This window comes from Rhinolophus ferrumequinum, chromosome 15, assembly GCF_004115265.2.
Source record: "Rhinolophus ferrumequinum isolate MPI-CBG mRhiFer1 chromosome 15, mRhiFer1_v1.p, whole genome shotgun sequence".
Classification (NCBI taxonomy): domain Eukaryota; kingdom Metazoa; phylum Chordata; class Mammalia; order Chiroptera; family Rhinolophidae; genus Rhinolophus; species Rhinolophus ferrumequinum.
Window position 1 is genome coordinate 46,455,855 of NC_046298.1, and position 23,356 is coordinate 46,479,210.

Genomic DNA, 23,356 nt, shown 5'->3' on the forward strand with positions numbered 1-23,356 from the left:
AACACCTCTCTGATAGGTGCCTTTGAGCCATGAGATGAAGGACGTTAGCAGCCTGCTGGGTTCAGAGAGTCGAGTAGAGAGGATGGCAGGTTGAAAAGTCCACAAGAGGAATGTGTTTGAGAAACACGAAGGAGCTTACATGGACAGAGCGGAGCGTGCTGTTGGGAATTTGACAGAAATGAGGCCACGTGGCAGCTGCAGCAAGGGGAGGGAAGAGTAAGGTGGGTCACGTGGGACCTTGTAATCCATTTCAAGGAATCATGATTTTCCTCCTAATGAGATGAGAAAACATGAGAAGTTCTTGAGTGCTGGAATGACATGGAATAATTCACGTTTTCAAAGGATCCCTTTAGCTACTGTGTAGAAAGTAGACAATAGTGGGCAGGGGTCAGGCAGTAAAGCCATGGAGGAGGCTATTGCAAAACAGCTGACCAAAGGAATGGTTTGCTTCGGCATGGGTGCAGAGGTGAGTGTTGCTCACACTCTGGAGACTTATTATAGCAGGAAGCTAAGATTTGACAATTAAATACGTGGCATGAGAAGAACAAACGGATGGAGGTTGATGGGAAGGTTCTTAGGCTGAAAATGGCTATAAAGGAACATTGAGGCAGCACAAGTGGATAGTGGGTGGTTGGCCTTGGCATTGATTTTAGGAATAATACATCTCCTTTGTTAAGGTACATTTGAGCAGGGAGGTGAGGGACATGAGTAGGTTCCCTGGTTGAGGAATGTTCCAAAGTAAACTGGCAAGGTCAAAGGCCTGAGGTGGGAGTATGTCTGACGAACCTTAGCAAGCCTGTTGAGATAGAGCAGAGAGGGCAAGACTGGAGATAAGGTCAACAGAGTAGTGGCTGGGGGTCAGGTCACATAACGGCCTTTCAAAGACATTTCAAGACCTTGATTTTATTCCTCAAGAGATCAGAAACCACTAGGGAGTTTTGAGTAGAGGACAACTGATGTGGTATAATTTATGTTGAAAAGGTCACTTGGGCTACTGTATAGAAAATAGATAGTCGCTGGCAGGGGATGACCAGGAAGCCCAGGCAGGAGGCTCCAGCTATAGTATGAGAGTGAGTGGCTGCGACCGGTGGAAGAGGTGGGTGTTAGTCCAGCTTTGGGTATATTTATAAAGGAGGGCAGGTGGGATTTAATACTGAGGTAGATACCGTGTGTGAGCATGAGAAACAGAAGGGTGATGCTGAGACGTTTGGCCATGGTTAGAGCAGGGTGGACTTCTCATTTAGGGTGATGGGGATGATATGTGGGAAAGGACATTAGGTTAGGAAATCAGCAGTTGTTTTGGAGGTTTACATGAGAGGTGCCAGGAGCTCTCTGCTGTGTCATTATCCCCTCCTGCCATGCCAACCACAGCAGTGGATCCACCAGGGAGTCCTGTCTTCTTCCAAAATGTGGCCTGATTTCCTCTGTCCCTCTCCCTCTCCATTGTGTCTTCCACCCCGCTTTCCCGACATGCAGCTGTTTTCCTTGTATGTCTTTGCCCTGTAAGTGGTTTTACCAAAGTGCAGTGTAGGTTCCGTGAACATGAGGATGACTTTTTTTTATCCCCATCCTAGTGCTGTGCCTGGTACACAGGGGTCATCAGGAATGTGGAGTGAGTGAGTTTGTCTCACCCACTTGGATGAGGGGGCCCTCCCACCTGTGGTCCACTGCTACAGCAAACTGCTTATGTTTTACAGTCTCTGCACGTTTGGCAAAGCCAATATTCAGAAAGTAGCCAAATTTGTGTTTATTCATTATTACTGTTTTTACCAATGTACACGGAACACTAAACATGGAGTTTTATTTACACTCGTATCATAGAGTTGTCACTAAAAAAGACAGCTCACATCAAAGTCTTTTTTTGAATTACCTTTTCTCCAAATCAAGATGATGAAAGAATTCACTGTTTTCTTTCCTAGAAATCTGGAAAGATGATGATCATCTGGAGCACTTGCAAAATGAAAGGATGGAAAATAACCTAGAGCAATGGCATAAATGTAACACATTTGAAAATTCTGTCCATCAGAGCAAAACTCATTTAACGTTAAGGCAAGACCATGATATGTTTGACTCACATGGAAAAAGCATGAAATCAGATTTAACTTTACTTAACCAGAGAAGAAGCTGTGAAATAAAGAACCCGGCTGAGCTTAGTGGAGATGGGAAATCCTTTCATCATGCTAACAGTGAACGATTTCAGACTGCAGTTAAATTCCCCGAAAGCCGAAAACTCATCAGCACTAAGTCCCAACTCATCAAGCATCAGAAGACTCAGAAAATGGAGAGGCCTCATGTATGCAGTAAATGTGGGAAAGCGTTTGTGAAAAAGTCTTGGCTTACTGATCACCAGATTATTCATACAGGAGAGAAGCCCCATCGGTGTGGTCTGTGTGGGAAAGCCTTCTCCAGAAAGTTCATGCTCACCGAACACCAGAGAACACACACAGGAGAGAAACCTTACAAATGCTCTGAATGTGGCAAAGCGTTTCTCAAGAAATCGCGGCTCAATATACATCAGAAAACACACACAGGAGAGAAACCCTTTATATGCAGTGACTGTGGGAAAGGCTTCATCCAGAAAGGCAACCTAATTGTACACCAGCGAATTCATACAGGCGAGAAACCTTATATTTGCAACGAATGTGGAAAAGGCTTCATCCAGAAGACATGCCTCATAGCACATCAGAGATTTCACACAGGAAAGACACCCTTTGTGTGCAGTGAATGTGGAAAATCCTGTTCCCAGAAGTCAGGTCTCATTAAACATCAAAGAATTCACACAGGAGAGAAACCCTTTGAGTGCAGTGACTGTGGGAAAGCCTTTACCACAAAGCAAAAGCTCATTGTCCATCAAAGAACTCATACAGGAGAGCGACCCTATACCTGCAGTGAGTGCGGGAAAGCTTTTGCCTACATGTCTTGCCTTGTGAAACATAAGAGGATACACACAAGAGAGAAATGTGGAGATTCAGCCAAGATGGAAAACCCTCTCACAGAGAGTCACAGCTCATCACAGAGCAGTGTTCTGCAGGAGAAAAACCTTGTTAATACGGTGACTGTGCAGGTGCCGCCTGTGGCCCCTCACACAGCATTAAACATCAGTGGGTTCCCAGCCAACAGGAATGTAGTCATAGTGGGCCAGCCCGTGGCCAGATGTGCACCCTCAGGAGGATTTGCACAGGACAGAAACCTGAATGCAGTGAGTGTGGTCACGCCTTCAGTGATCAATTACGTCTTATTTTATGTTACAGCAAACCAGTAGGAAAAAACTCAGAGACATTCTGTGTGTAAAAGACTTGAGCAAAAGTTTCTAGCTCACACTGTCTGAGAAGTCAATACTGAGAAAAAGTGTGAAATGCTGAGACTTGGAAAGCCTGATATTCTATTAAATACATGCACTGATTCGGAAGCATAATCTGATGTTAACTCAAACACATACATCAGTTGCTCTGTTGTGTCAAAGGAATGAAAGAATTGAGTGAAGGAAATAAGTGAATGTTTAAAACATAATTTGTATCTGAAATGTTACTATGAATGACAGTGGGATATGAGCATGTATATATCAGTTCAGTTTCCCCAGGCCATGGTGAGGGTCAAGTGAAAACTGGGATGTCTACTGGAAGTCTCAGAAGTTTATATTATGCAAAGGGATTTAAGGAATAGCAGGTTCAGATTGAGTCGACTCATTCATTTACCAAGTATTGGTCAAATACTTCCTTTGTCCCTGGTTCTATTCCAGGAGGTGAGGATAACGTAGTGATCAAAACAAATCTAGAGAGAGCAGTGAGGTAGTCGGATTACTCTTAAGTGGTATTTCTGTACTCCAGCTGATCTAGTAAGAGGATTTAAATACCTTTATTAGGTGAAGTAGACATTGTCTTAGTCCGTTCTGGTTGCTTTCAGAGAATACCATAGCCTGGTAGCTTGTAAAAAACAAATTTATTTCTCACAGCTCTACAAGCTGCAAAGCCCCAGATCAAGGCATCAGCAGATTCCATGCCTGTTGAGGGCCAGCTTCCTGGTTTGTAGAAGACAGTCATCTCACTGTGTCCTCCCAAGGGGAAAGGACACTGGAACTCTCTGGGATGTCTTTTATAAGGGCACCAATCCCATTCGTGAGCTCTCCACCCTCACGACCTAATCACCTCTCGAATGTCCCCACGTCTTAATACCATGACAATTGGGGTTAAGCTTCAAAGTGAATTTTGGCGGGGACATAAGCATTCACTCCATGGCAGGATATGGAGTAATTGGTTCAAGGAGTTAGGATCATTTCTTCTTTAAGGGATATATTATTCCAAGGGAAGGCATGGACTCCTCTTAATGGACTTGAAGCACCTCAGGGTACAAGTAAGTTATTTTTTAATGTCCATATTTTTTCTCCCCAAGTAGATTGAAAATTCCTTGATAATGGTTTTTTTTTCTATTTAAAGTTTTAAAAACAAAATTAAAAAACCAGTTCCTTTGTTGCACTAAACCACATTTCAAGTGCTCAGTAACTGTATACATGACTATGTATACGTGGCTATCTCATTGGACAGGACAGACAATGAGCAAAACTTTGTAGCTAACTATATGGCTGCAATATAGTTAGTATAGTATGTACTGAGAGAATCTCATAATTTCCACCATCCCAGAAAGTTCTATTGGAGAGCACTGGTTTATGTGATTTTATGTTTCCCAGCACAGAAAAACAAAAATTATATTTTGATTTGGAGAGTGAATCAGTGAGCTAAATGACTAATCAGAGTACGTTGTCATTGAAGGGATTGAGCCATTGGGAGGCAGTTCTAAAGAACATGGTTGTCTCCTCCCAAATTTTGTGTGATTAGAGACTCAATAACTGAATATAAACTGAACAGAGCAGAAAAGAAAGGATCCTCAGAATAAACAGAATAAAAAGGAGGACAAGAATCTTAGTCTCTAAGAATGGAGGAGATTATAGGAGGTGGGAGGTTCCGTCCTCAATGGATGTTGTAGAGAAGAGTCTTTGTGTTTGTCCACAGGACTATCACCCTTGAGAGTTGCCACCATTTCAAAGATTCCCTGCTCCCCCATTACCTGCTAAATTGAGACGTGTTTTCAGTTTTCCTTCTCCCTCTCCTGGGATTGGGCCCTTGGCCTCTCACTATGCAGTGTACTTTCCCTTAATCTCCTAACTATCCCATAATTTTCCACCTACTCAAGTTACAGTCTTGCTCATCGGAAAAGAAATGGAAATTTGCTTTGCCATGTTGTGGCTGTTTCAGAATTCAATCTATTGGGCAGGTCATGCCTTCAGATGTATTTTAAGGCACCAACACTCTGCAAGGCACTGTCCTACACACAGGTTACATCAGTGACCAAAACAGGCAAAGGAACAGCCTTCTTCATGGACCTTACAATCTAGTGAGGGAGACAGTAAGTGGATTATATGATGTCAGGAAGTGATAAGTCCTATGAGAAAAAATAAAGCCTAGTAATAGATAGTAATGATAGGTACCATGTTTCTCCGAAAATACTAAGACTTACCCTGAAAATAAGCCCCAGTTAAGATCTTCAGCCAGGCAGACGGATTTAGTACGTTATGACATTGCAGAAGAAGATGACATGACTATATTTGAATAAATGTAGATTGTTGTACATGAAAAAATAAGACATCTCCTGAAGATACGCCCTAAGGCATCTTTTGTAGCAAAAATTAATATACGACCCGGTCTTATTTTTGGGGAAATAGGGTATAAGGCCCGGTCTTATTTTCGGGGAAACATGATAGTAATTTATAGTAATGTATAGGTAGTGGGGGAGGTTTTATTTCCGTTCCCCCACCCCCAGGCTTTTCTGGATATAATTTGAGCCAAGGCTATAGTACTGAGGAGAGTCACCCACCATATTATTTGTAAGCAGACAACAAACATTCCAGGGCTGTTTTCCTTTAAAAAAATTGTTTTTCAGTTACAGTTGACATACACTATCATATTAGTTTCAGATATATAGCATAGTGATTAGACATTTATATACCTTATGAAGTGGTCACTCAATGAGACCAGCAGGGGGCTGTTTCTTATGAATGACAGCCTTCTTACTTCAAAAACTTGAATGCAAATTCCCCAGCCACATCCCGCACTCCTAAGCGAGAACCTCTGGAGCTGGAGCCCAGGACTCTGCGTTTTTAACAACAGCCTAACACACACCTCATTTTGACATTCTCTGCCCTAAATCCTAGATTACTATTCCCACTACCGCCCTCCCATTATAATGACACGGTTTCAAGTTGTGCCCTTCCCATTGATACCAGACCTTTACTGGCCTCATCTTAATGGCCTTTTCCTGAGTTCCCATCCCAAGGACAACTTAGGCTCATCCCAGCCACTCTTTTCCACTTGAACATGGTGATGTCCAGACCCACACTGTACCAGTTTCTGAAAATCTTTTTTTCTGTCCGTAAAAACTGCTTCTGCAAACTATTTTTCTGGCCAGAAACTTTCCGTGGGTGTCCGTTTACCGGATGCATCTTATCTCTTTCTAGGAGTGCCTTGTCTGCTGCTACCTCCACATGCATTCCTAGTTGTCCGTTTGGAAACGTTTTTTTTTTTTTTTTTTTTAAACAAAGTGGAGAATGTCCTCCGCGACCATAGTGTTATACTTCTTTGTCCAGCCTGCTGAAAGCTACTAAGCTCGCATCATGTTTGCCTCGTGAAGCTCTGAAAAGTTACCCATTTTCTGCCAAAGTCGAAGTGCCAAGAAACGAAGTAATTTCAGTGGCTTCTTCCTCACTTTCTCGCCATCCCTGTCTACTGGCCCCAAACGCCTTTTTGCCTTCTGTACGTCAGGCAGGTCTTCCAATATGGCGGCCCCCATGGAGTCACGGCGTGCTGGGCGCGGACATATTGCCGCCGATGGAAATACCGGAAATCCTGTTGTCGGCGTATCTTCAAACGCCGCAGAGCCACGTCGGCCGCCGTAGACGGAGCAGAGCAGGAGAGTTCCAGAAGTTGAAATGGTTCTCGGAAGTAACAAGGTTTGCACTCTACTTGTGGGTCTGGGGAAAATCAGGTCAGTTTGTAGTTTTGTCCCCGGAAGTTTTCTTTTTTTTCTTTTTTTGTGTTGGTGATGGATTTTTTTTCTTTTTTTGTTTTTGTCACAGTAGAGGTGTTGTTTCACAGGTTGACGTGTGGACGTGGTGTAGTATGGACCGTGGAATTATCGCCGGGGTCAGTGGGGGAGGGTAGAAGCCCCGAGGTGAAGGGAGTTAAGCGAAATCAGGTAGGCACTGGATATAAGGTATTTGAGGGGAACTAGACTCGTCTGTCTGTGGTTGGGGTGTCCTGGGAGTCAGTACAGCAAGATTCTATAGAGATCAGCGCCCTTGTCCCGATTGTCGGAGTGTAGGGTTCTGCATGTCATCACACTTGTAGGGGGTGCAGGTGGCATTTAGGATGATCGCTTTTTCTGGTTCTTGTTGGGGATTTAATATGGAGCTCAGTGATGTTTGGGTCGGGGTGGATAGCCAGCACATGGAAGTGTTTGGCCCTTGTTTCCCATTGATAAGGAAGTATGTAGTGAGTCTGGTCCAGAGAGGCTTGTGAGGGTGAAGCTTTGGACGCCTAGAACCCCTCGTGTTTGGTTAAGGTTGAAGCCTGCTGCGAATACCCCCAGAGTGGGGACTCAAGCCCTGGGTTAAGAAGGTTCTTGGCTTCTCATAGGAAAGAATTCAAACGTGAGCTGATACCGAGTTTAAAGTGGAAGTGAGTTTATTTAGCAGAGAGTAAGAAGGAAAAGTGCACCCCCAGAGGGAGTGGTGGTCTGTAATTGCTAATGGAAAAGAGAGGCCCCTCTGGCCGCCTAGGTAGGGCTTACATGTGTTGCTTGTTTCTATGGAAAATTTCTTGGTATGGGTAAAAGGAGGAAAGAACAATAGTAAGTTTATCTTTAACTTCTGTAAGTTACAAGAAGAATAGGGGCAGGTTTATCTTAAACTTTTGTAAGGTACAGCCTGTGGCTAGTTTATAATAGATTTAATTATGGGAATGGCCATTACAATGGAATCTCTTTGCTCAGTAGACTTTAGATGGTCTGTTCTGTATGATTAGTGTCTGCCTGAGTTCCGTTTGGTGGCACATGGGTAGCAGGCTTGGAATCCAACCTTCTACTTCCTTCCTCTGTAAAAATAGTCCTCGTGTCCCTTCCCTATATTAAGGCTACTACCTTGGCTGCTGCTGCTGGTTCCGAAGGAGGTACAGCCCAGGGAATTGTTTCGAAACCATCTGTTTCTTAATCCAGGAGTTCTTTAATCCAGGAGTTGAGTACAGACTGAGGGACTAAAACAGCAACGCCTGTCTGGTATGTATCTTCTGTGGCTTCTTTCATGTTGCAAAGGCAGAATTGCGTGGTGACACAGACATTTTGGACTGCAAAGTCAAAAATGTTTATCTATCTCTGCAGAAACTATTTGGCAATGCCTGCACTCACTTTTTAATATACAGCAGTGGACACAGTAGCTTACTTGCCTAACATACATTTATACTTTTTTTTTTCCCTTTACAATCTTCATGTTTAGTATTTACCTTCTGTCAAGGTGACCCATATTCTAGTTTATTAGTAAATCCTGGTCTATCTTAGTCAGTCGTGGTAGTTTCAACTCCCATTGCTACTGATTGAAATGAGTAGGTGTATGGTGCACTTCTGGCTACCTATAATGGTAAAACTCTGCTTAGTGCTTTGTGGTGAACTTTTTCTCTTAAATGAGTAATTCCTTGAATCTGAAGTGAATAGATTTTGCCACTCTAAAATATTCCTCTTTGGGATATTGATTATTTTATAGGCTGGTTAATTTTAAGAAACAGCAGCCCTGGAGAAACTGAAAACTTAGAAATTTCCTTTGTAAAAGGTATTTTTATTTTTGTAAGGACCATCCTCTGTATGGTTGTCTCCCTCACTGTACCTGGCCTGCCTTCACTATCAGTGGAGAATGTGGGGACTTAAATCTGCATAGCAATTTAACCCTTGTATCCCATCCTTTTCCTGGTAACCTCCCATAACTGACTCTTCACTCCCACTCCCAACATCTTTGGTCGTTAGCTGTAGGTGGTATTTAAGTTCATGGCTTCTGCCATTTTGGCAAGTTACTCAGTTTTGCTGAGTCTCTTCCATGTCTACTGGAGATACATTACAAAACTTCTGATTGTTTTTTTCCTATTAATCTGTTACACCTATTTAATTATTAGACCCACCAAAGAACCTAGAAGGGAAGAAGGCAAAACTTATTCTGCCCCTACAATGTCATTTTCTTCATCTCTTATGATAGTCACTTGACTTAAACTCCACAGGATAAAGGAATACCTTCCCAACATTTAGAACCTAAGGCTTTATGGCCAGAAGAATAAATTCTTCCAGGACACCAAATAAAGGGACACTTAGCAATATTGTGGACAATGTGTGAAAGTGAGCACTCAGGAGCAGTGTAGCATCTGGGCCCAGCAGAAATGTACCACTCAAATAGAATTTTCTCCTTAACCCACAGGTCCTGACTCCCAGGAGCAAAAGAATCAACTGAAAGAAGTTACAGGATTGGGTGTCAGCATTTCCAGGGGCACACCTGACTGATGACAGATATCTAGACGGAAATTTGGAGTGGTTCCAGAAGGTACCAAGACAGAGCCTCCCCATTGCCAGCTGTTTTCAGAAAACAGAAGAAAATGCTCCAGGGCCAGGTGACTTTGGGTTTGTTTTATTCATATTAGGCATTTTTCAACTATAAAAATAAAACCCCACACAATATCTAGATCCAGCCTATAAAGTGAAAATGAGCAGAAAAACTAACATTTCTTCCATATAATCAAAAGGACACCACCCCATTCAACAGCACGGTGTTGTTACAGGAGTCCCTGACATTTGACGATGTGGCTGTGGACTTCACATGGGAGGAGTGGCAGCTCCTGGTCCCCGAGCAGAAGGACCTGTACCGGAACGTGATGTTGGAGAACTACAGCCACCTGGTGTCATTGGGTGAGGACGGCTCCCCTTTGTCACTCAGAGGTCCCCAGTCAGTGGCCTTTCCAGTCTGAGCTTCTGAAAGTGTCTGTGATGCTCTGAAGTGGCATGAGTCTCAGTCCCCGCTCTGGCCCCAGAGAAGGGGGTATATTCTCCCTCCTCCTGAGAGAAAAGCCTTTGCTTTTGTAGGTGTGAAAATTGTTTTGTCTTTAAATCTAACATTCTGCAGTCTTCACAGAACCTCATGCCCAATTCAGTATGTCTAAGTCTTCTATCATTTTCCACGAACAGGGTATCAAGCCTGCAAACCAGACATGCTCTCCAAGTTGGATCGAGGAGAATCACCGTGGACAATGGCAGATGAAGTCCACTATTGGACACGTTCAGGTGAGTGAGGGGATAGGCATGGAAATCACATTCTATTCGTTCAGAGAAGAGTCACAGGTGAGAGGGTTTGAGGATAGGTAAGCAGTGCCTCCGTGCATGTCTCTCCCGACGGGAGACCTCTATATCTTTGTAGGAGTTTAGAGAAAAATATATTCTTTTATCTCTATTTTGTTCACATCTTGTATTTTTGTTTGCATAGTTTTCTTCTTTGTAGGATTCTCAAATCTTTCACTTCTTCATACTCTTCCACCTCCCTGGCTATGAGTTTCCACCATCCAAGGCCTGGCTCCAGGAGAAAGCCCTGAATTCCTGTCTTCTGACCACTCCTCTTCCTGCCCCAGTAATGTGACTTCCCCTCCTAACATCCACCCCGTCTTGGGTTCTGTGTCTTAAAGTAAACTGGTCTTCACTGTGCCTTTGTCTTCTTTTTCTCTTAGATCCTCTTTTTTGCCACTCTGAGGTTCTTCAAAGGCCTGTTTTCCATTTTTGTCCTCTGATCTCCTATCCCTTCAATGTTTTCTTGATTTTGGTGAACAAAGATTTTTCTGTTCCCAGCAGGCGACGTCCATATTGCTGTCTCCCCGATATGATCCACCACAGACTTTAGTTGAGTAGAATTTACTCATCTTGATGGCAACTCTCTTGGGCTCCCAATGACTGCAAGGACCTACAATCATCTTCCCTCCCAGGAAACCCCTATAAGTTCATGTTCTCCTTCACTCCTGTGCATCTTACATCCGGGCCATCCAGGTGTTACTTCACATGATCCCTACCCATAGAACTCTCTTCTTTGAAGGAGTCTGCAGTTCATGATGTATTATAACTAGAAAAGATATTTTAATGTTCTTCATTCTCTGTTCCAGCCTAAAGCAGACCATAACTCTTTCTTCAATTCCTTTGTGTATTTACTAATCCTAATCTTTTTTATGGTTTATCATGGGTGTTGTTATATTTACTTCCTGAAAGCTTTTGTTTCATCTCAGCATAATCTCAGGACATTAAGTCACAGTTAACCATATTACCTCTCACATGACATGAAACTTCTTAGCGTCACTGTGATACAGTATATATTCTTCACACAAAGATTTCTATCTTCTTTCCTAAGCTTCCTATTATGTTGCTTCTTTTTTTTCATTCTTTTATAAATTATTTTTGGATAGAGTAGTTTATGCTGGGGGATAACAGCAGTGTGAAAAACCAAGTGTACCAAGAGTTTCCATTCTAAGAGGAGGAGACAAAAATCAAACTTTAAATAATAATGTATATGGGGTGAAGCAGTCTGTGATGAAATTGTTAGCATAATGTTAAGTGCTGGAGCTGGGGTAAATTGTTTAGGAAAGAGAACACCTCTGAGGTGTAGGTTTTAAGTTAGAGGTGCTAGGAGCCCTCTGCTTTGTCATTATTCCTCCCACCATGCCAACAACAGTGAATCCACCAAAGAGTCTTGGCTTCTTCCAAAATGTAGCCTAATTTCCTCTGTCCCTCTCCCTCTCTGTTGCGCCTTCCTACCAGCTTTCCCAACCTGTAGCTCTTTTCCTTGTGTCTGTCTTTGTCTTGTAAGTGGTTTTACCAAAGTGCAGTGTAGGCTTCGTGAACGTGAGGGGAATTGTTTTTTTATGCCTGTTGTAGCACCGTGCCTGTTACACAGGGTGGTCAGGAATGTGGAGTGAGTCTGTGTCACCCACTTGGATGAGGGGGCCCTCCCACCTGTGGTCTGCTGCTCCAGTAAATTGCTTATGTTTTACAGTCTCTGCACGTTTGGCAAAGCCAATATTCAGAAAGTAGCCAAATTTGTGTTTATTCATTATTACTGTTTTTCCCAATGTACATGGAACACTAAACATGGAGTTTTATTTACACTCGTATCATAGGGTCGTCACTAAAACAGCTCACATCAAAGTATTTTTTTTAATTTTCTTCCAAATCAAGATGATGAAAGAATTCACTGTTTTCTTTCCTAGAAATCTGGAAAGATGATCATCTGGAGCACTTGCAAAATGAAAGGATGGAGAATAACCTAGAGCAATGGCATGAATGTAACACATTTGAAAATTCTGTCCATCAGAGCAAAACTCATTTAACGTTAAGGCAAGATCATGATATGTTTGTCTCACATGGAAAAAGCATGAAATCAGATTTAACTTTACTTAACCAGAGAAGAAGCTGTGAAATAAAGAACCCCGCTGAGCTTAGTGGAGATGGGAAATCCTTTCATCATGCTAACAGTGAACAATTTCAGACTGCAGTTAAATTCCCTGAAAGCCGAAAACTCATTAGCACTAAGTCCCAACTCATCAAGCATCAGAAGACTCAAAAAGTAAGGAAACGTCATGTATGCAGTGAATGTGGGAAAGCTTTCACGAAGAAGTGTTTGCTCACTGATCACCAGAACCTTCATACAGGAGAGAAGCCCCATCAATGTAGTCTGTGTGGGAAAGCCTTTTCCAGAAAGGTCACACTTAATGAACATCGGAGATCGCACACAGGAGAGAAACCTTACAAATGCACTGAGTGTGGCAAAGCCTTTCTCAAGAAATCACGGCTCAATATACATTACAAGATACACACAGGAGAGAAACCCTTTATATGCAGTGACTGTGGGAGAGGCTTCATCCAGAAAGGGAACCTCATGGTACATCAGCGGACTCATACAGGTGAGAAACCTTATATATGCAACGAATGTGGAAAAGGCTTCAGCCAAAAAACATCCCTCACAACACATCAGAGATTTCACACAGGAAAGACACCCTTTGTGTGCAGTGAATGTGGAAAATCCTGTTCTCAGAAAACAGGTCTCATTAAACATGAAAGAATTCACACAGGAGAGAAACCCTTTGAGTGCAGTGACTGTGGGAAAGCCTTTATCGGGAAGCCACAGCTTGTTGTTCATCAGAGAATTCATACAGGAGAGCGACCCTACAGATGCAGTGAGTGTGGGAAAGCCTTCAGAGCGAAGTCGGTCCTCAATGAACATCAGAAAATTCACTCAGTCAAGGTAGAAAACCCTCTCACAGAGAGCCACAGCTCATCACAGAGCAGTGGTCTGCAGGAGAAAAACCTTGTTAATACGGTGACTGTGCAGGTGCCGCCTGTGGCCCCTCACACAGCATTAAACATCAGTGGGTTCCCAGCCAACAGGAATGTAGTCATAGTGGGCCAGCCCGTGGCCAGATGTGCACCCTCAGGAGGATTTGCACAGGACAGAAACCTGAATGCAGTGAGTGTGGTCACGCCTTCAGTGATCAATTACGTCTTATTTTATGTTACAGCAAACCAGTAGGAAAAAACTGAGAGACACTTTCTGTGTGTAAAAGGCTTGAGCAAAAGTTTCTAGCTCTCACTGTCTGAGAAGTCAATACTGAGAAAAAGTGTGAAATGCTGAGACTTGGAAAGCCTGATATCCTATTAAATGTATGCATTGATACGGAAGCATAATCTGATGTTAACTCAAACACATACATCAGTTGCTCTGTTGTGGCAAAGGAATGAAAGAATTGAGTGAAGGAAATAAATGAATGTTTAAAACATAATTTGTATCTGAAATGTTGCTATGATTGACAAACCAGGAAAGGATAATAGTGGTGGGATATGAACATGTATATATCAGTTCAGTTTCCCCAGGCCATAGTGAAGGGTCAAGTGAAAACTGGGATGTCTACTGGAAGTCTCAGAAGTTTATATTACGCAAAGGGATTTAAGGAATAGCAGGTTCAGATTGAGTCGACTCATTCATTTTCCAAGTATTGGTCAAATACTTCCTTTGTCCCTGGTTCTATTCCAGGAGGTGAGGATACAGTTGTGATTGAAACAGAAGCCTATTATCTGGAGAGACCAGTGATGTAGGTGGATTATCTTTTAAGTAGTATTTCTGTACTCCAGTTAATGTACTGAGAGGATGCAAATATTTTTATTAGGAGAAATGAACATGGAGTGATTGGTTCAAGAGGATATGGCAATTTATTGTTGGAGCATATTATTTTGAGGGATTGGGGAAGAAAGAACTCTTTAGTTTCAAGCACCATAGAACACAAAATAATTTTGTGAAAGCTCATTTTCTCCACAAGGAGTTTATAAATTCCCCAATTTTAGTGGTTTAAATTTTAACGTTTAAATAAATTTAAACAAATTTTTTAAAAAACTGCAAACCAATAAATGAAAAATAAGTTTCTCCATTGCACTCGCCACATTTTATGTGCTCAACAGTCATGTGACAATTGGCTACAGCACAGTAAGTAAAATAGTGAGACAATGAGAGAAATTACTATCATTTCCATTGTTGTAGAACGTTATATATTGGGGAATGCTGGTTTCCCTCATTTTTATATTTCCCAGCACATTAAAGAAACACAAGCATAGCATCCTAGTTGTATATAGATTTGGAAAGTGAATGAATGGACTAATGGGCTAATCAAAGTGTATTTTGTCACTGATGGGACAGTTCTAAAGAACAGAACTGTTATCCCAAACTTTTCATGTGGGATCAGAGAGGCTTATTAACTGGTTATAAGGAGAGCAGAAAAGGAAAATGATTCCTAGGATGAATAGAACAAAAAGAACTTTAGTCTCTAAGAATGGTGGAGTGTATAGGAAATAGAAGGTGACATCTTTCTGGAATGTCTTAGTGATGAGTCCTTCAAATTTGTCCACAGGCCTGTTACCTGTGGAAACTATCCGGCTCCTCTGCGACCTGCTGAATTGAGACGTGTGAGTTCTATCTTCCCTCATTCCTTCCCACTGTCCTGGAAGGAGGTTCTTTGACTTCTTCACCCAGAGTTCTTTTCTTTGATCTCATGAAGCTGTAATATCCTGGTTACACACAATGAATCACGTTGATAGAAAAGTAAATGGAAATTTGGCATGCTGTGTCCGTCTCAATTCAGTCGTAATTCTGAGTGTGGGTAATTTACTCCTTCAGAAATATTTTAGAGTAGCATCATTGTGCAAAGGCATGGTTTTATGCACATGATACACCAGTGAACAGGCAAAGGAACAGCCTTTATGGACCTTATAATCTAGTGAGGGAGAGATAGTAAATGGGTTATATAATCTCAGGACGTGATAAATCCTATGAAGAAAAAGCCTAGTAAGAGATCAGAATGGGGGAGATGTCCCCCTTCCCGATGGAAGGCTTTTGAGGATATAATTTGAGCCAATTCCAAAGTACTGAGGGGAATCACCATCCATCATAATATAAACCAGAGAACATTGCAGGACTGCTTCTCATGATTGTGTATCACAGGCCTCAGATTCTGTGAAAAACTGAAAAGAATGCAAATTCCTGAGTCATACCTCACATCCAAAGCAGAACCTCTGGGGCTGGAGTCCAGGACTCTGCATTTTCAACAAGTGCCTGATGCACTCATTTTGAACATATTTGCCCTAAATCCTGGATTACTGTCCTCATCACCACCCTGAGAGTATGCCTCATAATGCGATGGGCTCAGTGTAGATGGTCTCCAGCAAAGAATCAGTCATGAGTGCTCCACCAACCAGACCCCTCAGATCCCTTCCACTTGTCCTGTGAATCTCTAGATCCGGCCATGGCAAGGTCAGGTTTGCTTGCTCCTGGACCTGAACAGTCAGGGCCCAGGATGGGCTGTGAAGCTGATTTAATCCCTGAGGACCACGTGCTGAGCTCACTTCAGAGCTTGACATCCCCAGGTGAAGGTGGCCTAGTACACACTTAAGCCTGCTACCACAACCAGATCCTCATGGTTCCAATAAAGTCCACTCATCACCTTGACTGATCCTTAGGAGTGGGTCCTGAAGTCACACTGCCTGATCTGAATCCTGCCCAAGCCGTGTGCCTTTAAGCAAGTTACTTAACTCACCTATGTCTGTTTACCTTTAAAACACCTGCTTGAGGTTTGCTGTGAGAAGTAGATGTAGTTAAAACATTACCTGCCAAACAGGCAATTACAAGTAGTAGTAGTCCTACTGAAGGCGGAATCCCTCTTTCCTTCCATTGTCTGGGTCATCATCATCTTCAGTAGAGCCAATTTTCAGGGAAGCCTGTGGGCGTCGATTTTCACCGTTGGCTCTGCCCCTACACCCAACGCCATCCAGTCCTGCCTTACTCCATCCCACCCGTTCTGCCCCATTCCCAAATATCACCTAGACTGGAAATCCTGTGTTTCTGTCCACGGTCTGACCGCTGCTTCCTAACGTCTAGGCTCCTTACAAACTTCGTTGGTCGTCCAAAGGCTCCTCGAGCCTTGAGCTCACTCGATCTTCTCTGACGTACCGAACCGCGCTTCCTGTAAGATGGTCGCCCCCATAGTGCTCCTTCGTAATGGCTCACGGGTGCCGCCATATTTCCGTTTTGCCCCAAAGCCTGAATAGAATATAGCCCGCGCCAAGTTGGCCTTGGATAGGCTCCAGCCTTTGAAAACGTATTCAGCACAGAGTTGTTGACCCACATCAAGGGGGAAAGGCACGGAGGTTGCCAAAAAGTAATTTCAATTTCTCCCTGCTCTGAGCCGCAGGCGCCGTAGCAACCGCCTCGGCCGCTACGGCCTAGGTAGGCGTGGCCACGTTACGTCACAGAGCCGCGCCTACGGCCAGAGTTCAAATGTCCAGAGCGTTCCCAGATCCCAGACAGACCAGAAGCGTCCCTAGCAACCCCCAGAACGCTGGGAGGGGAGTCGTTGTGGAAGTGAGTGCAGCCTTTGGTAACTGTCCGTGGAGTCTTGAGAAGCTCGGCATCAGGTGGGGCGGGGTCTGCGCGGGGCTAAGTAGAGAGGGCCTGTGAGTCGACTGAACGGCCTTTTTGTGGACTTTTGGTTCCGTCAGTGGGGTGTCTTTGCCTTAGTATTCCGCCCTCTGGTGGTCAGTGTATTAAGCGCATGAAGAGACTAACGACGGAAGTTCCGATTGTTCGGATTTGTTGTCTGTGTGGGTAATGCTTGTTGGGCCCAGTGATTAAGAACTGGAGTGGTAAGTGTGTGCCTTGTGCAGGGTTGCGATTTATTGGGGGGCTGGGACATGCAGAAGCCTGGAGGTGGGTGGGAATGGGAAGAATGTTAATGAATTTATACTGGAGAGAAGCCGTATGGATGCAGTGAGTGTGGTAAAGCCTGCAGTCATAGTCACATCTCATTGCACATCAGGGATTTCACACCGGCAATGCTCCCTGTGTAACCAGTGAATGTGGAAACGCCTACGTGCAGAAGTTAATACTTAGTAGACATCAGAGAATCCATACAAAAGAAAGACCCCATGGATGCAGCGGTTGTGGGAAAGCCTTCTCCTCACGCAGTCCTCACGTAGGCAATTGCTGTCCTTTGAGTTTCCCAGTCTTCTCATTAGTGAGCTGGAGGTGAGTGTAGATAACAGGCACACTAATTTAGCAGGTGGGAGTGAAGCCAGGTAGTAGAGGTGTGAAGGTATGGAGGGTTGGGTCAGCACGACAGGACACCTGGCTGGATTTTGAAGAAAGGGTGGGATCACCAGGTGAAGGTGATTTCTGGCCTAGTAGCTCCTCTCTGTTGTTGGCTGAGAAAATTAAGTCAGCTTCTTCACGTGAAACTGCACACAGGCAGGCAGGATTCTCCCAGCTGAAGTGTCATTTTCATTTTTTGACTCATTGTGTGATTTAGGCCGGTCCCTTACCTCTCTGAACCGTTTTCATAGGCTGTGTGAACAAATGGAGCGGCTTGTCTTAGGGTGCTTGTTAGTCTGATATGTGGGAGTCACAGGATGGAACATAGGAAAAATGTATACCCCCACTTCCCACTCCTCTCTTTGGGCTTCTCATGCCAGTATTTCCCCACCTTGTAGGCAGGAAAGGCATGGGTCTGCCACAAGCCCCCCCCCCAACATTGACTCTGTCCCTCCCACAGTCTCAAGGGCATTCCTCTTCATCCTTTTTTAACTTAATTTTATTTTTTTACCTTAGTCCAAGACACTGAACTAATGGATTATCTCCTTAGGCGCACAAAACTGTAGCATACATCTTGTGTTTGTCACACATGCCTACTCTATCTTGCTAAGAAAGAAGTGTTTAACCATGTAAGTTTCTCTCCCACAGAGGAATGCCACAAATGCCACCATAAGAACAGCTGCCGATCAGTATCTGTGAAATTACTTCATCATCTTTCTTGGTCCAGGTACAACCGCTGCCTCTACCGTCTGTGCCACCTCACTTCACCCTTCTCCCCCTCCCCCCACTCTCTTGTATCACCTCAGCTCCTCCAGATCCTGTAGTGTTCTCTAAAGCTTTCTGTGCCAGAGACATTCCTGATTTCCACCCCTGCCAAGGATAAAAAATTCTTAGCCGTAGGGACACTTACACATCCTTCAAGATGGCCATGCCCACGTACAACAAAAGAGACTGGGTAGACACAGCCAACTTACAAGTAAGTCTTGGTTCCTTATACTGACAGGGAAGAGGAGGGTGCTATTCCTGGCCCTTGAGGAGAGGGAGGTCTCAGAGCTAAGATGTTCAGAGGGAGAGGCTGTCTTCTCTGCACCGCACACCTTTGAAAATGGCTGCTCCACAGGTGCCACCACATTTCCCACCCAAGGGCTCGAATGTTCAGAATCTGGGTCCCTGGAGGCTCCCCATTGACCAGTGGCTATTATTCACTCAAAGGTGCTACTGAGTCTGTGCAGCGGATGGGGGGTTGCCAGGTGACCACAATAGCGTGTGGAAGCCTGTTGGTGGAGCCCAGTAGTGAGGAGACTGGGTAACAGGGGAGATGTCTGTGGAGTTCACTGTTGGCCATCAGTGATGAGAGTCTGTGAGCATCAGTGGTGTGGGTCTGGGGATCAATGAAGGGGGTGGATTGGGCTGAGAGGCGGTTTGTATAGTGAATAAGCAGGGAGTCTGGAGATCGTTGATCAGGGGAATCTGTGAAGTTAATTGGTGAATCCAGGTTAGCAGTAGAGGGAATGTGGGGTCAGCTGTAACCTGGTGAATCTGAGTTCAAAACTAGAGGCTTGGGGATCAGTGATGAGGGTTTGTGTGGTCACTGATCAGGACGTTTGTGGTCACTGGTAGGACTCTGGGGTTATTGGTTGGGGAGACTTGAGGTCAATGATGGGAAAGTCTAGGGGGTATTGATAATGTGGAGGTTTTGGGAATCGATGAGGTATTAGGGGGCAGGGATGGAGATGTTGGGGGGTTATTAGGAGCTTGAAAAAGTCACTGATGGGTGCTGGTGTCGATATTTAAGAGTGTTATTGGGCAAGTCATTGAATGGCGTTCCCTGAGCTACTGAATTGGCCGTTCAATGTGGTCTTGTCTGGAGAGACTTATGTATCAGTGTCTGACTGGTGAGCTAATGGAAGTTGTTGCTTTGGGAGGCCTGTGGAGTTGGTGAGTAGGGAAGGACTCCCTGAGAATCCTTGACTTGAGTCTCCAACCTGTATAACAGGAATGAACTTCATATTGCAACCCCCACCCCGAACACCTTACCAGCTGTTTTCATCAAGCCACTCCTCAAATCTAATCTCCTGTCCGAATCGTCCCTTCCCTTCATCTCTACAAAAGTTTGTTTTAAAACGATCAGAGCTTAGGGAAATTTAAAATGCTATGTCTGAACATTTTTGCTTCTGCATACATATAATATCACTGGAGGGATTCACAAAATTCCAGGAAAATTGCTTCCCAGGAGAGGAACTAGATGGCTGAAGCACCAGTGAAGACTGAGAGAGACCATCCCACACCCTTTGTACCTGTTAAAAATTATCTAGTATGCTTATTAGAGATTTTGTCTGATATTACATTAAAACTATACTACTTTGGGAAGATTAAATGTATAAAACATTCAATTGTCCTTTATCAGAACATGTTTTCAATTTTCATGTAGGCAAGTGATTGATACCTTTGATATCATCCTTATTTTGTTTCCACACCATAATCATGGAAATAATTGCCATTATTCTGATTGTGTCATGCTTCTCCACCATAATTTTTCACATATAAATATCATCTTTTTATAAATATGCACTAATTGCTGATTATATTCTTACTTCACAAACTGGCATTGGGATAATTTTTTATTTTAATTTTCTGACTTGTTTGGAATATTTGGTTATGTGTCTTGTTATTCCTAATTCTATTTTGAGGAATTTATTGAGCTTTTCATTGTGGTTCAATAGATGTTCTTTTTAAAAGGCACATATAAATATTTGGAAAGAATGAATTTTCAATATGTAGCATGTCTTCTTTGATGTATTGTTGAAGTCAGTATTTTTAGTTTTAATATTTAGACCATATATATAGGAATTGCCTACTCTGTCACAAATTTATGATGGTATTTTAATATCTTCTATCCCAGTGGTGTTTCTGTAAAACATTTTTATTTTTGTTACAGCATTTGTTTTATGAAATTTAGTTCCCTGATATTTGCTACACAGAGTAGCCACACGATGACTTCTGACTCACTATCCTAGAAGTCTCTACTTTATCCCATTTAATGGATCTCATCTTAAATTGTTTTACCTCCTGCTGTTACTATTGCTCCTCCTGATTATTGCTCCTGATTATTATTTACATTTGCTTGATCCTGATATATGAGTATTCTCTCTTATTGTTATCTTCTCTGGATGATTTTTAAGAAGGCAGTGTCTCTGAAAACCAGCCAGTCATCGGATTTTGTTTCCTTTTTATTCATTCCAGTCAGCTTCGTCTTTTCATGTGCCCATAATATTATTATATTTTACTATTTGCATTTGCTGCCCCAACCCTGTACTGTGTGTCTCTCACTCCTGTTTTACTCTTGCCTTTTTTATTGTTTGTTTTCTTATAGTTTATTTTGCACTGTAGTTCCTGTTACATAGATTATGCCTTTTTAGTTTCTATTTTATGCAGAGATTTAGAAGATACACCTTGTTTATGTGTCTCCTGGAAATTCCATTTGAGTTTTCAGAAATATTTTTGAATTTGTTATTCTAATTAACATATTTTTTAAACTGACACTGTGTTATTTTTAATAACATAATTAACATTGTGTATTCTAATTAAGTGGCTAACAAAAAAAAATAGGTCTGTTGTTTTTTATGTGGTCTTTCTACTTTCTATTCTAGCTTCCTCAGCTTTAAAATAAGAATAGTTAAAGAAGAGGATGAAATAAAAAATGTGTATTGTTTGTTTGGTTTATTAACTTATACATTACTAGCCTCCGCTATGACTAGAAATCCTTGTTACTATAAGGCACTGTGATAGGGTCGTATGTGGTACCTGTGGGTTTTGTATCTCTGTCTGTGTTTTAACTATTACAAAGGCTGAGTATCAGAGAAGTTGGGATTCTTACCTGAAGTCGCTTAGCTGGTACATAGACTAACTAGGCTTAAAATCCAGGCATATTTTCCCCCAAGTCTGTGTGCCTTTCAGTACACTCCCTGTATAAAACTCATCTCAACTAGTCAGCTGATCTTCTCTCTGATAGCCAGCCCCTGGATATACTTTTAGAGGGGCTATGGAGAGTATCTCAGATGTAGTCATTGTGATTTCAGGTTTTCTCAGCATGTCAGTGGAGCTGTAGGTATATACAATGTGCCTGGAATCCTGTCCTCTCCGTCCAGTTTTAGTCCTGGCAGCACTGGTTAGTCTACAGACATGCCGTTTTGGTTTTCTCAGAAGGGACTATGATTAGTGTTTCTCTTAAAGTGAATTTGCTCCTGAATCCACTGCTCCATTTCCCAGGTACAGAAGAGGTAAGTGAAGCGTAGAGGAGGGTGTCATAAGACCAGGAATTCATCTTTACTCAAGACACCCTTGACAAGAGACCACTTAACGGGAGATTTGGGCAGAGCAAGACTTGTCACTGGACAGACACTGGAATTGCTTGCCCATATCAGAACAGCAAAAAATGAACAAGTGCTGGGTGAATTGGTGCTTATGGCTTATTTATGATTTAAAATGTTTATTTGTTTATTGATTGACCCCTTGCTTTCCCAATGGATTTGTGGTGTTTTTAACAATTCATATAATAAAGTGACAAAGTAAAAATGGAAAATAATTAGAAAAGGGCGGTGGTGGGGGTGGGGAACTAAGATTATAAGATTTAGACCAGGCCAGGGTTGGAAAAGAGACTTGCAGGTCATGGAACCAGAAAGAGTGTTTGAAGTTAGCATGTAGGGATATAAGCCAGTGGTCTTACATATTTGTACTAAAGTTGGGCTACATATTCATCTCTAATATTCACACAGCTGTAACAACAACAACAAAACCCACTTGTACTTGCATAGGGAAGAAAAGTTTTCTCTACAGGGAGAAAGCAAAGTGGTTCCTCCTGAGAGGGAAGTATTTCCTGGTCTTTCAGGTGTTTGCTGAGTTATCACGTAGGTGATGTGGGCAGTGTCTTCAATAGCAACTTCTCACTAAGTCAATAGCAGGCTCTTTCTTCAAGGCTTTGTTCTAACAAGTTTATCTTCAGATTAAATTCTTCAAAGGCGAATTTTCTGACCAAATGATATGGGCATTTGAAAATTTGATGGCTATTCGAAAGTCTTAAGTATTTTGATAAAGAAATTGGGATACATAGAGGAAATGATTTTCCACAGGGCACACAACTCTTTAGTTGATTTGCACTTCATTTTCTTTAGTACATTCTGGGCAAATTTTTCATTGCTAGTTCATCTTGATAAACGCTCCATGCCTTAGCTCCCTTACCTGTCCACTTGTGCTTTATTCTCTGTGGTAGGCAGAATAATGGCTCCCCCAAGATGTCACCATCCTCATCCCCAGAACCCGTGACAGTGTTCACTTACATGGTCAAAAGACTTTATGGGTGTGATCCCGTAATGGATCTTGAGATGGGTTATCCAGGTGGTCCCAGAGTCATCACAGGGGACCTTTAAGAGAGAAAGAGGGAGGCAGGACAGTCAGAGTGATAGTAGGAAATGAAATGACAGAAGCAGAAGTCAGTGATATGGTTACTGGCTTGGGCCCATGACCAAGGAATGCAGGCCGGCTGCCTCTAGAAGAGGCGTTTTAACAACAATAGGAGGAATCTAATACACCCTCCTACATGAATGCCAGGGGGGTCGG

The 23,356-nt window shown here is 42.9% G+C and overlaps 2 protein-coding genes and 1 non-coding gene across 5 annotated transcripts in view; 2 read left to right on the top strand and 1 right to left on the bottom strand.

Annotated features, from left to right (window-relative positions):
* Window positions 1-6,889, top strand: part of LOC117035412 (zinc finger protein 615) — a 49,256-nt gene extending 42,367 nt beyond the window's left edge. The window contains exons 12-13 of the mRNA XM_033129284.1: window positions 1,920-4,350; window positions 6,813-6,889. Of these exons, the coding sequence (XP_032985175.1) occupies window positions 1,920-3,262 (1,343 nt within the window). The 3' untranslated portion in view covers window positions 3,263-4,350; window positions 6,813-6,889. The remainder of the gene's footprint in view (window positions 1-1,919; window positions 4,351-6,812) is intronic.
* Window positions 6,890-9,550: 2,661 nt separating this feature from the next.
* Window positions 9,551-13,890, top strand: ZNF350 (zinc finger protein 350). 3 transcript variants are annotated; one of them, XM_033127344.1, is made up of 4 exons: window positions 9,551-9,692; window positions 9,861-9,987; window positions 10,264-10,359; window positions 12,321-13,890. In XM_033127344.1, exons 1-4 carry the CDS (start codon window positions 9,678-9,680, stop codon window positions 13,637-13,639), a joined length of 1,557 nt encoding a protein of 518 aa, XP_032983235.1. In that variant the 5' UTR covers window positions 9,551-9,677; the 3' UTR covers window positions 13,640-13,890. The 3 variants fall into 3 exon arrangements, with proteins under 3 accessions (XP_032983235.1, XP_032983237.1, XP_032983236.1); XM_033127346.1 differs by lacking the exon at window positions 9,551-9,692 and adding an exon at window positions 10,918-10,965 and having other exon boundaries at window positions 9,960-9,987; XM_033127345.1 differs by lacking the exons at window positions 9,551-9,692; window positions 9,861-9,987 and adding an exon at window positions 10,915-10,965.
* A 4,424-nt stretch (window positions 13,891-18,314) lies between these two features.
* On the bottom strand, window positions 18,315-18,441 carry LOC117035677 (small nucleolar RNA SNORA41). Its single transcript, XR_004425246.1, has one exon. It is a non-coding gene; the product is annotated as a small nucleolar RNA SNORA41 (small nucleolar RNA).
* Between the last annotated feature and the right edge of the window lie 4,915 nt (window positions 18,442-23,356).

Bases quoted from the DNA above. Each gene is read 5' to 3' on its own strand.
- ZNF350 (XM_033127344.1), top strand. The intron at 9,988-10,263 runs GTGAGGACGGCT...TTCCACGAACAG, and splicing joins CAGCCACCTGGTGTCATTGG to GGTATCAAGCCTGCAAACCA. The intron at 10,360-12,320 runs GTGAGTGAGGGG...TTTCTTTCCTAG, and splicing joins CCACTATTGGACACGTTCAG to AAATCTGGAAAGATGATCAT.